The following is a 13,420-nucleotide window of genomic DNA, read 5'->3' on the forward strand; positions in this document are numbered from 1 at the left end:
TTCAATTCCCAGCACTTGCATCTGATGGCTCACAACCACTTTTAACTCCAGCTTTAGGGGATCTGATGCCTTCTTCTGGCCTCCATGGGTACTGCGTAGATACACACACACACACACACACACACACACACACACACACACACACACAGAATCTTAAGAGGCATTCCAATAGAGAAGACACACAGCGGGGCAGCTAAGATGATACTGTTACCAGCCATCAATGAAAGTGACCTAAACCCTGGATAAATAAGGCTTCACATCATTGGGAAGATGCAGCCAAAAGGCTGGAAACTCACTTTCCTAAGGAATTGCTACCCAGGACCAGCCTGTGCTGTGTAAGGAAGGTACAAAAGGGGCAACTGTTTTGCAAAACAGACTAGCAGTTGTTGAAATGTTAACCCAGGCATGTGGCGGTGATACACGCCTTTAACCCTAGCATTCAGGAGGCAAAGGCAGCCAGACTGCTGAGTCCAAGGCCAACCTGGTCTACACAGTGAGTTCCAGGACAGTCAGGGCTACACAGAGAAACCCTGTCTCAAAACACCAAAACAACAACAACAACAACAACAAAAAACCCCAAACAACAAACACCCCAAAATAAATAGATAAATAATTAAAAACAACAACAACTGAGTGTTGACACATTACTCAGGAGTTCCACTCTCAGGCATACGTAGAATTGAACATCTGAGTTGTGCATTTTCTGAAGCCAGCATGTAACAGCAATGTTAGTTTCTTAAAGTAACCTTTAGGGTCATGGATATAGTCATATATATGAACTGTATCTTTCCTCCAGTCCTGGACACTGAGCCCCAGCTTGATGAACAGGAGCCCACACAAACCACACCTCAGCTCCTAATATTAGATACCAACTTTCCTTGGAGTGCCGGGGTAGATGTATCTATCTATATATATTTCTCATATGTGTGTATGTGTGTGTGAGCCTGCGTGCATGTCCATGTGCCATGTGCAATTCAAGGCCTGTGGAGGCCAGAAGAGGGCACTGGATCCCCTGGGACAGTTGGTTGTGAGTCAGTGCTGGGAACTGAACTCACTGCTCTGGAAGAGCAGCCAGTGCTCTTAACCATGGAATCATCCATCTCCCCAGTCCCATATTTAAAAGAAATTTAAGCTTTGTACACGAATATTCACAACACCGTTATTCATAGCCGTCCAAAAGGTAGGCACACACAAATGTCCACCAGCTGCTGATAGAGAAACCACACGTGGCACAGCTGTACACCAGACTAGTACACAGCAGTAAAGGGAGTGAGCGAAGAGCTAACACAGCCAGCCACGTGGATGAACCCTGGAAACCCGTTCAGAGGAGGAGCTCGGACAGAAAAGGCAGGATTCCACTTATGTGAAACATCCATGAACACAGCTAAATCACGGCAGAAACTAGACTGTGGTTTTCATGGGCTAGAGAGGTTGGGAAGGTGAGGGATGATGGATGTGGGATTTCTTCTCGAGGGTCATTACACATCACAATGGCTACATGACTCTGAACACGTGAAGGCCCGTCGAACCAGACATCTGAAAGGTAAACTCTATGATATATGAACTATATTAATAAAGTTGTTGCTAAACAGAACAGTATACAACATTATATCTTAGGAATTAGCCAGAGCGGAGGTGAACCCCAGAAAACATGTTCTACCTTTTCCAGCAGCTCGGTGTGGCTGGAGCTAGTGTAGGAAGGTGGTGAGACCTGGGTGTGGTGTGGTCAGCAAAACCCACTCATGCTCCACACAGACAGGAGGAGAGTGTGACCTGACCCACAGCGGAGGACTGTGGGCAATGAGCTGGGTCCCCAGATACTGTCCTGTTGCAACCTGGATGTCACCCTGAAGGAAGGTGCCTTCTCCAACACCCAAGCCAAATCAGTGCCCTACTCACCTCCTGGGGCTTGATGACCTCCTTGTCCACAGGGCAGATGGGCACCGCGTTCAGCTCTCTGAGGGAGAAAGCGAAGATGAGGTGAAGGTGTTTAATCTTCACACGTTCTTCCAAGACCATCCAGGCACCGAGCCACCCATTAGCCCTGAGTGCCCGTCTCTGTATTGGCACAAGCTGAGCTCTCTTCCCAGGGGCAGCCCTGCACCCTGCTTCAGCAACGTCACAGTCTTACAGCCTTCCTGAACAACGCCTACCCACTGGCAGCATGCCACCAAACATAAGCCCCCCAGATGGTATTGATGGCCCCATCCCTGTCCAGCATGCTGTACTATAGCCTGCCTCCTTAGATGGGGACATACTAGACAGCAGACAGCAGACCCACACTGCCTGTGCTTCTGCACCTTCAGAACCCAAAGCAGCCCGGACACACAGGTGCTAAGAGTGCAGACACGTGGAGGGCGTGAGGACGTTCTCCGTAGCCCTGGCGAAATATGGCAGGCACATCTACAGAGTCCCCAAAGCCTGCTTCCATGCCTCTCCTGGCTGCCAACAAGTGGCGTGACCTAGATTGCTATGGTTTTGATGTTGAAGGTCTCCCCAGCCCCATGTGTTAAATAATGGCGTGGTGCCAGGAGTGGTGCTGTTGGAATGCCTTAGCTCTAGAATCACCGAAGAAACCAGCATCTGGGTGGATTCTTTCCAGGAAAGATTCCCTGAGAGGGGAAGCCCTTCCTTTGGAGAGGGCAGCACCTTCCTGCCTAGGGTGGTGCTCTTGGGATGCCTTAGCTCTGGAATCACCAAAGAAACCAACATCTAGGGCAATTCTTTCTAGGAAGGATTCCCTGAGAGAGGAAGCCCTTCCCTTGGAGAGGGCAGCACCTGCCCATGGTGGTGCTGTTGGAATGCCTTAGCTCTGGAATCACCAAAGAGACCCACATCTGGGAAGATTCTTTCTAGGAAGGATTCCCTGAGAGAGGAAGCCCTTCCCTTGGAGAGGGCAGCACCTGCCCATGGTGGTGCTGTTGGAATGCCTTAGCTCTGGAATCACCAAAGAGACCCACATCTGGGCGGATTCTTTCCAGGAAAGATTCCCCAAGAGAGGAAGCCCTTCCCTTGGCGAGGGCAGTGCCTTCCCGCCCAGATGGGAAGCTTCCCAGGGAAAGCAGCAGCGAGCACCTGCTGTCACTTCTTCCTGCTCTCTCCTGCAGCTCACTGCTGCCACAGTCCTTCAAAGGCTTCTGCTCCCAGATTCTTCAGCTCCCAAGGTGTACTGGAGACCAGAGGCTCTCCAGGAACCCTCCAGGCCTTCTGAGTCTGTCTAGGGGTGCTGTGGCATCCAGCCTGGTGGACTAAGCCCCTGTCAGGTTCTCAGCCCTTCCACATGCAAGTAGACACAGTGGGACGGCCCACACTGCAGCGTGAAAGCCCTTCCAATAACCCTCCATGGGTTCTGTTCCCCTGGGGAACCTAATACACGCTGGGGCCCTGGAGAGATGAAGCCTAGTGGGGGCCCATAAGGGTGTGCCCATGAAGGGGATAGAGGGACCATGTGCCTTCCTCTCCCTCTCTTTTCCTTTCTGGGTGATGGAGGTCGCTGGTTTGGTTCCAGCATGTCCTCCCGCTATGACGTGCCTGCTTCATTTCCAAAGCAATGTGCCTGCCAAACACGAACTGTCCCCCCAAAGCTGTGAGCCTAAACATACCCTTCCTGAGCTAATTACCTTGAACATTTTGATGGAGTGATGTTACTGCGAGCTTTTCAGCTGCCTTGGGGGTGGGCAGTCCTATGGCAGTCTGGTCTCTTATAGACACGACAGTCTGCTAGCGCAAATACATAGTCATCAGGGCTCCATGAGCCCTGCCAAACAGACAGCTATGGTGACAGGCTGTTCTGCAGGAGGTGCAGGGTGAGTGTCCATGGAGGCGTGGCAAGCAAAGAGGATTACACTTGGGTTCTCGGCCAGGAGCCTGGGAGAGCGTCTCTCAAGCCACAACAACTCCCCTAACCTCAATTACAGCCCTGCTGGCCACAGCAAGCTCAGACGCCAGGAACACCTCCAGCTGTTTGGTCAGCTGCGGTTAGAGCTGCAGGCCCTGCCCACTCACCTCAGAGACAGGATACAGTGCTGGCAGAAGCGGTGCCCACAGCCTGTCTGGTGGGGGTTGTGAAGCACGGAGCGGCAGAAGGCACATTTGTAGCGTTCTTCCAGCTGCTCCACAAACTGGTAGTCTGTGTCAGGCTCAAAGTCCAAGGAAATGGAGTTGCCGGAATTCTGGCGGATGAAGGCACAGGGGACAGCTCCTTGTTCCTCAGATTGGGACATTCTGGGGAGTCAGAGAGGCGGAGCACTTCAGTGTGAAATAACAACCCAAACAATAGCAGCCACCCTGTGTGGGTCATAACTAGTAATCACTATATTCATTATGCAGGATTCTAACAACTTCCTGCCACAAGGGGGCACTTGTGAGGGTGCAGAAGGCTGTTAGCTAGGCTGTCTGATGGCCCCTCCTGACAGGACTGATAATCACCTTGAAGACCTTTGCCAGGGGATTAGCTGAGAGGGAAGGACACCCTGAATGTGGGTAGCACCATCACGTAGATTGTGGTCCTGGGTCAGACAAAAAGGAGAAAGCCAACTGAGCTTGGATTTCCCTTCTCTGCTTTCAAATCCATAGAGATGTGAGCAGTCAGGCTCCCACCACGGTAGCCATGCCTCCCGGCTGCTGGGCCTCGCCTGTCGTGATTTGCTGTATCCCTTGTCTTAGGCTTTTTTATTGCTGTGAAGAGACACCATGAGCATGGAAACTCTTATAGAGAAAACATTTAGTTGAGGTAGCTTGCTTACAGTTTCAGAGGTTCAGTCCAATATGATCACGAAGGGGAACATGGCGGCATGCAGACAGACGTGGTGCTGGAGCTGAGAGTGCTACATTTTCAGGCAGCAGGAAGTCAACTGACTTGCTGGACAGTATTCTGAGTATAGGAAACCTCAAAGCCCGCCCCCACAGTGACAACTTCCTCCAACAAGGCCATACCTATTCTGGCAAGGCCACACCTCCTAATAGTGCCATTCCCTAAGAGATTATGGGAGCCAAATACTTCAGACTAACTACCACCTCCTCAAACCACAGACCAAATAAAGTCTTTCTCTCTTGAGTTGTTTCTTCGGGCATTTGGCCACAGCAACAAGCAATATCACAACTACACTTTACACAAATAACTCTTCGTCCATCAGCCTTTTACAGGACACCAAACAGTAAGGTCGGTTGGGCCAGAAGCTGCACAGAACACACCCACCCAGGCGTTAAATGCATGATACGCAAGCGGTGAAACTGTGTTCCCAAGACTGAGAGAATCAGAAAGGAGCTAAGACCTCCCAGGAGAGTCTCACACTGCACACTTGCCGCCCATCTTAGCCTCTCACTTTTCTCCTCTCTCCATCCGCCATTGCTGTCAGGCAGATGCGTATGTCTCCACAGGAGTCCTCTGTGGAGAAACTCATCTCCAAGGTGATGGTATCTAGAGGTGCGGCATTTGAGAGGATGAAGTCCCTAGATGTGAGGTTAGCGCCCTCCTAGAGAGGGTCCAGAAAGCTCCCTCTCCCCCTTTCCTCCTGCAACAATTCAAGGGAAGCCTCCCCAGATCTGAGGGTGTTGGACAGTGCTAGCACCCTGTCTAGACGCCCACCCCTAGACCACGGGAAACAGATGTGGCTGGAGTTGCCAGGGCTACTACACCTGTCACCCATAGCACCAGGACAGCACCAAGTCAAATCACGTCCCCTCCAAACTAAGATCCCGTTAACCGTTTTCTCCTCTACCCATTCTCTAAGCTGCACACCGGGATATTTCCAGGGCTACTATGGTTCAGTTCTGGCTTCTCCTAGCTCTGATAAAAATGTCTTCAATGAAAGTTGGGCAGTGGTGGTGCATGCCTTTAATCCCAGCACGCAGGAGGTAGAAGCAAGCAAATCTTTGTGAGTTTGAGGCCAGTTGGTATGGGAGGTCCTGTCTATGTGCTGCTTTTATTGGTTAATGAATAAAGAACTGGCTTGGCCTATAGCATCAGAGGAGGAAGGCTGAGTCAGAGAGAAGCTATGGAGTAGCCGGAGATAGACGCTGGGAACTTTAGGCAGTAAGCCACAGCCTCGTGGTGATACACAGATTAATAGAAATGGGGTAAATTAATATGTAAGAGTTAGCCATCAAGAAGCTAGAGATAATGGGCCAAACAGTGATTTAAATAATACAGCTTCTAGGTGATTATTTCGGGGCTCAGTGGCTAGGACAAACAAGTGGACCCCTCCCATTTAGTCTAGTCTACAAAGTGAGTTCCAGGACAGCTAGGACTGTTACACAGAGAAACCCTATCTACAGGACAACCTCCCCTGCCAAGCCTTGGAAATACTCAGGTCCTCTTTTGTCTTTGTCTATACTCCAGCCACAGAGAATTCTAGCTCTTCAGATTCACAAGCTTGCCTCACTACTGCTGTCTCTGCCTGGGGCGGGTCCCTACCTGTGCACAGCTGCTCTCTTTGCCTGGGGCGGGTCCCTAACGTGGAGTACCGCTCTCCACGAGTCTCATGGCTATGGGTGTCTCCCATCAGAGCAACAGCCATTAGCTACAAGAGACCCTCAGAAGACTGGGGCCACTGACATTCCCCCAACTACAGGAGGGCTCACTAGGTATAGGAGGCTGATCTGAAGGGCTCATTAGAGGTTCAGGGGGTGGTGGACGAGGCCCTGCCCTTTCCTGAGGTAAGTGGTGAAGGATTGCTAGTGTGGAGGGGGACATCCTGGCTATGTAGCGGCCCATAGGGTGCCCACACTCCTGCAGGCTACTTTGCCCATACCCTTGTCAGTAACCCCAGGTAAACTCATTGGTTCACCAAGCTAGACTGGTCTGTCACTGGACTGGCCTGGGATCATCCATCCCTTCCAGGCTCCTCTCTTTCGGAAGCACATGCTTGGGCTTCGCCTGGTCTCTCGGGCGTGCTCCCTTTAGGGGGCTTTCTAGATCCCTTCTAGTCTTACCGCTGAAGGCAGACGGAACCCTCCATCCGGCACGCATGTGGCCTTGTGATGGTACTTGTGAAAGGCGGGTAAGAGGAAGTCTATCACTATATAATCCTTTCCAGTTTTTGCGTGGGTGCATTACCAAATCAAAAATAAACACCTAAAGCTAAACAGAACATGGACTAAGTTCAGTCACCAGGTTCCTTTCCATAGCAACCCCTAGCCTGAGAATAAATGCACTTCTGTATGATTACGTGACTGGTGTCTGTGTCCCTCAGGGATACAGACAACATCTGTTCTTGTTTGGCACCGCATCCCGCCCCTTGGATTGTAGCTGTGGGGACTAGGTCCGTGTTGACACTGTGATTCTGAACAAATTTTTAGGAGGGAACCGTGTTGGTGCTGGCCTCAGTGCAGTGATTTTAAATGCGTGTGCATGTGTGTGTGTGTGTGCGTGCGTGCATGCATGTGTGTGTGTACATGTGTGTGTGGGCGCGCGCGTGTGTGCACGCAAGCCTTATTCCTACTTTTGAAAATGTAGTAAAACTGCCTACCCAATCTGTGAGTGCACACATTTGGGGCTTTCTGAGCATGCCTGGCCCTCAGGTAAGGATCAGCCGTGATTCAAGCCCTGCTGTGGCCATGGTTTTCAGAGTCCAGCAGACGGTTAAACACAGGACCTTCTATGTGAGCGGGTCAGGAAGGCTTGGCCTGCAGAATCACCCTGATGGGTCATCCAGGCCTAGCAGCAGCTGTGTGACCCTGCCAAGCAGGGCAAGAGGTAAGTGGTCTCTGCTGTCTGTCTCGTGTCTTCTTCCTACTGCAGCCCTGACTCAGTTTTCCTGTGACCCTAACGTACACTAACATAAAATCTGTTTTCAGTAAAAGGAGGAAGCCCTAGACTTCCACACGGGTCTCTCTCTTTTGACTTCTGCTATATTTGAAATTAAAATAGAGGAATTTAAAAACATTTCATTAATTAAAAAATTTTTAATTTTTTTTATGTACACTGGTGTTTTGACTGCATGCATGTCTGTGTGAAGGTGTAAAATCCTCTGGAACTGGAGTTACAGTCATGAGCTTCCAGGTGGGTGCTGGGAACTGAACCTGGGTCCCTTGGAAGAGCAACCAGTGCTCTTAATTGCTGAGCCATCTCTCCAGTCCTTCATTAATTCATTTTAACATAAGCCAATCATATGCTACCATAATTAATTTTTAATGAAAAATCAACGAGCCACACTGTTTAACATTTGTTGTCCGTCTTCATATCATGCTCCACAGGACACAGCCAACCCCCCACCTGGGCACTACAGCATCCCGCCTCGGAGAAACTTCTGGAAAACACCCCTGTGTGTTTGTGAAGGGGGAACAGAAGTGGCCGACGGTACAGTATATTTGCAGGTGCAGATCCTCTAAACAGGAATCAGACAGCCCAAGGCAGGGAGAAGACACACCAGGGTTCTCCCATTACAGCCAAAGCCAGAAGCCACAGGCTCTCCTTACCTAATTCACCAGAAGCTGGCAAGTACCAGCAATGCATTGCCAGTAGAAGCTGCTTGGGCACCACGGGTCACTGGAACTCATTTTGGCTGCCGGGCCTGTTTCCTACAGGGCTAGCGGTTCTATCCGTCATGGACACTCTCTTGCTCCTGGTGAGCAGAGAGCCGGGCATCAGTACTGGACGTCTTTCTTTGCTCTCATGTGATTATGTATTTCCTGGACCTAATCCAAATGCCTTTGCCTGTGCCCGTGAGCCCTGAATGCTCCTGAATCTACTGGGGTCCAGCCATGGCTTTTCTCTCAACTTTTTCCAAATTCAGCGTGTTTGTTCAGTCATCAGGGATTCTGAGAGTGCAGGATAGAGTTCCTACACAGGAAAGGGAGTGGGGTGTGTCCCGAGGTGGGGTACTGCTCCTTCCTCCCAAGCATGCTCAAGCCTCCACCCACTTGGCTCACCCACAGGAAAAGCCCAACTGGTATCTGCTGGCCCTAACGTGCTCTCTAGTTAACTAGGTGCTTCCACGTGGTAAAGGGGGGTACGTAAGCACCCACCGTGTTCAAACCTTCCCCTCAGCGTTACAAGAGCCACGTAACAGGACTGGGAAAGGAGTCCAGTTCTGACCAGAAGGGAAGAAGCCATCAATCATCACGGAGTATGAGAGCCTTTATGCTCCCAACAGCAGCTATTCTGCCAGCAACGGAGCGCACAGATCGCTGGAGAGTTACAGTTCATGCCAAGAAAGGAAAGAAACTGCAGCCATCTGCTCTCTAAAGACTCAGAGTTCTTCTACCCCCTTCCATTTGTAAACAAATGGAATTCCTAAGGATAGCCATGAATATCACATTTTAAGTACTTAAAAAAAAAGATTTTAGAGTGTTTGTGTGCATGCACGTCAGATTCCCTGGAGCTGGGGTCACAGGAGCTTGTGAGCTTCTAGATGTGTGAAATGGGACTGAACTCCAGCCCAGGAGTAGCATTCTCTTTAGCCTCCAAACCATCTCTCTAGGTCCCAACAATTTAAGTTCTTGTTCACCTTGTTATTTTGTTCTAACTCATTTTTAGGAGACATAAATCCTCTCAGATGTGGAAGCTGTGAACATTTATCTTTCTGCAAATGTCTTAGTCTCAGATTTAGCAAAGTAAGATGGTCCTTGCTAGTCTGTCCACACCGCCTCCCGAGTCCTAACGTCTGGTTTGGATTCGGAAGTGTTTGGAGAACTTGGGAATGTCTTCAGACATTGTGTTTCTAAGACAAGCCCAAGTGGGTTTCAAGCTCTGGTTCCTGGGGGAGATTCAGGACCTAGAACTAAAACGCAGAGAGAAACAAACACAGAATCAGTAACTGGGCACTGTCTGCCCCACTCCTTCCTAGCTATGAAGCCCTGAGAGAGACCCGTCCATCTCCACCCTGGCGGACGGCTCATCCACTGATTCCTACGTAGACACAGCGGGTACTGCCCCCGCGTCAGGTCCTGAGATAGCCAGTTGTCCTCGAGGTCCAACAAGGGCAGGATTCTGACAGAAAACTGCAAGTTACAATATCCAGTGACAAGTGCCACCAAAAGGGACTCTGATGAAGGATTAGTGGAGCCTGGATGAAGCGTAGGAAAGTCTACCAAAGTGCCTCTACTGAGCTCACAAAGAAAGCAGCTCAGCTGGACTGAAGGAGGCGTTTTATGGATGACAAACATAAAGGAATTTCCCAGAGGGCATCGTACAAGTTCTAGATTGACTAATAATAAACTATATTCAGTGTGAAATGAAAGCAATGGGCCAGTTGTTTGCTGCTTGCTGAAAGCCAGCCTCTACTCTTGCTAGGCTGAGGTCTGCACCAGGAGGTGGGGTGATCCGTCCTCTACTCTTGCTAGGCTGAGGTCTGCACCAGGAGGTGGGATGATCGTCTAGGCTGAGGTCTGCACCAGGAGGTTGGGAGATCGTCTAGGCTGATGTCTGCATCAGGAGGTGGGGTGATCATCTAGGCTGGGGTCTGTACCAGGAGGTGGGGAGATCGTCTAGGCTAGGGTCTGCACCAGGAGGTAGGGTGATCATCTAGGCTGGGGTCTGTACCAGGAGGTCGGGAGATCGTCTAGGCTAGGGTCTGCACCAGGAGATGGGGTGATCGTCTAGGCTGGGGTCTGCACCAGGAGGTGGAGTGTCTGGGCTGGGGTCTGCACCAGGGGTGGGGTGATCGTCTAGGCTGGGGTCTGCACCAGGAGGTGGAGTGTCTAGTCTGGGGTCTGCACCGGGAGGTGGGGTGATCCACCCATACTCTTCTATGCTGGGGGTCTATATTGGGAGGTGGGGTGACAGCTGGCACCACAGATTTTTCTTGGAAGGAGAATGAGGTGAGATGATAGAGCAACACCTCGGTGTGACCTCATCTGCTGGTTCTCACCACTACCAGACAGCCCTTCTCCACAGCGAGTTCTCGCCGGACTGGTTCAGCATGGTCCCAGAAGATAATCATGTCCCTGGTGCTTTCAGCCCTAGAGGGCGTGGCCTCCGCTGTGGACTGCCTCATCTCCCAGGAGCCTCATTCTGGGTCTGCTTGGCTCCTCAGGCTGCCCAGTTTTCTGTCACCTGTGTACTGATTACTACATAACTGAACTCGCTGTCAGAAAAGGCTCTGAAAGTCGTTGAGATACCAGTGTGGAGACAGAGGAGCCTGTGTGGATGCCACAAGGATGTTTGCACCTTGTCTCTGGTTTTCATCTTGTTAGGCTTGCTGTATGTGGAGGACGGCTGGCTGAGAACTGTGGGAAGAGACTACTTCAGGGAAACGCAGAAGTGCAGGACAGCCCCTTTATTTGTTATAGCACAAACAAACATCACCACAGCTGCCCAAACATCACCCTGCTGAGTCGAGGCAGAGCCCTCATCCGGGAAGCATTTCTGAGATTACATGTCTAGGTCAGAAGGAGATTTGAAAGAGAGGCTAGATGAGGACAAGGCCCCAGCTCCAGGAAAAAACAATAAACGGGGCAGAGGCACAGGAGGAGAAGGAAGCCAAGGGTGTGGGCAGGAGATCTTCCAGGGCCGGCTGCCTTCCAGACCATCTCGGCGGGATGTGTGAGCTGTGAGTCAAACCAGCAGACTTAGCACATTTCTCGTAGCAGAGCAAGCCAGGTAATTTATCATCTGATGGCAGTCATCAGGGCTGTGGAGAAGGCACCATTGGTAAAGGGCTTGCTTTGCAAGCTTCAAGACCTGAGTTTGATCCCCTGCACCCACGTGTAAAAGTCAGGCGGGGCCAGGGAGATGGGACGGGAGGACCCTGGGGCTCACTGGCCAGCCAGCCTAGACTAGTTCCAGATCAGTGAGAGTCAGGTGCTAATTCAGAAGACCCGAGACTGCTCTCCACATGCATGTGCGAACGTGTGCACACACACTCCCGCACACATGAACATGTGTGCGCACACACAAAGTTATCAGAATAAATCATGATTCCTCAGATTATACATTTTTATCTGCTTTCAGCTTCCAAGGTCAGGTGCCCTATGTAATATAAAAACTGCCCAAGGATCGCTCAGCAAATCACCGAGAGGAGCATTTCATGGCATGTGAATTTCACTTCACAAAACAAAATAAGACGTGATGTTTATCTAAGTACACCAGGAAGTTCCAGTAAAGATACAGAATTTACCAACTAAAACAATAACAAAAATATGCTCAAGGAATTAAGATATTTTTCCTTATAATTTTCTTGTTTGATGGTCACATTTAACGTAATAGATTTAGTTTCTGCTGTCCCAAGACAGCACGTGGCAAAATCCCCAAAGCAGATCCAACCTTCCAATTTGCACCCACGGGGGAACACAATTTCTGTCGCAGCCAAGTGAGACTTAACCCAGGAATCTCACCTATAGACTTCTGTGACCATTTTCTACCCTCCAGATTCCCATCAGTGATGATTGGGTTAAATAAAACCCCACCAGGACTGCGGGGAAGCCTGCGCCCTTCCCACCAGGTCCTCTTTACGGGAGGCGTTCTAGTCAGGGTTTATAGTCAGGGTTTCGAAGCTGTTATAAACACCACGACCAAAAGCAACTTGGGGAGGAAAGGGTTTATTTCAGCTTACAGCGCCACATCCCAGTCCATCACTAAGGGAAGTCTCTGAACCAGACTGAGGTTCTTCCCAAGTTCCTGTCAGAGACGCAGAGAGTTCCTGAGATGGAGGAGCAGTCCTTCCAGACAGGGCTCTGCACAGAGCTGAGCAGGGAGGCCCAGGGAGGCAGGGGAGGCAGGGGTAGCGCAACAGCCAGGTGAGATGAGAAGAGACAAGGCCGGTGTGGGAAGGAAGAACTAAGAGCCGCCAGGGTGGGGCTTTAATTCCTCAGAGAAGCGTGATTTCTCTCTAACCTGTCAAGTTCACTTCCTCCTTTCCAGCAGCTTAGCAGCCAGTGTCGGTTGGGTGACAAGGTGTGGGTGCAGGGTTGAAGGGCGGCTCTGGAGCCACTGACCCACATGTGTCCTGAGGTACTGCTGCTTCCGTTCCCTAGGTGAGAGGGAAGCCTTTGTGGGACACTGTCTCCCCCTCAAGTCAGCTAGTGCCAACCACAATATCTCTGAGTCTCCAGGGAAAGCCACAGCAAAGCTTCCCCCTCAAAGGCCTGCTTGCTCCAGAGCTCTGGACCCCTCCACAGCCTCCATTCTGAGGGGTCCCCACTTTCTACAAACTTCCCAGGGCACAGCCACTCCTCATTACTCTCCCGAGGAGCCAACAGCGCCTGGCTGGGAGCACTCAATGACGTTTGGTAAATAAGGACACAGGGCCCAGCCTGAGGTCATGGTGCAAAGGGGCCATGAAGACAATCCAGGACAGGCCCAGTGGAGGGGACCCTGTAGAAAAACATGCATGGAATCCAGGTGCTGGAAGTAAGCATGGGAGGGGGCAATGTCCAGCGTGGCTTGATCACTTGCACACCTAGCTTGTTCTGATTCCCGCACTCCTTACACACCTAGCTTGTTCTGATTCCCGCACTCCTTACACACCTAGCTTGTTCT

At 50.8% G+C, this 13,420-nt stretch overlaps 2 protein-coding genes across 3 annotated transcripts in view; one reads left to right on the forward strand and one right to left on the reverse strand.

The window, feature by feature from the left end:
• The window catches only part of Ints7 (integrator complex subunit 7), a 502,168-nt gene that overhangs the window by 442,733 nt on the left and 46,015 nt on the right, over positions 1–13,420 (forward strand). The gene's annotated exons all lie outside the window — the stretch shown is intronic.
• Traf5 (TNF receptor associated factor 5) overlaps positions 1–13,420 on the reverse strand; it is a 46,472-nt gene that overhangs the window by 21,074 nt on the left and 11,978 nt on the right. For both annotated transcript variants that reach the window (XM_075989492.1, XM_075989493.1), the window contains exons 2-3: positions 4,006–4,224; positions 1,900–1,957 (exon numbers count right to left, since the gene is read on the reverse strand). In XM_075989492.1, coding sequence (XP_075845607.1) covers positions 1,900–1,957; positions 4,006–4,224 — 277 coding nt within the window. The remainder of the gene's footprint in view (positions 1–1,899; positions 1,958–4,005; positions 4,225–13,420) is intronic.

Source organism: Microtus pennsylvanicus, chromosome 10 (genome assembly GCF_037038515.1).
Source record: "Microtus pennsylvanicus isolate mMicPen1 chromosome 10, mMicPen1.hap1, whole genome shotgun sequence".
Classification (NCBI taxonomy): domain Eukaryota; kingdom Metazoa; phylum Chordata; class Mammalia; order Rodentia; family Cricetidae; genus Microtus; species Microtus pennsylvanicus.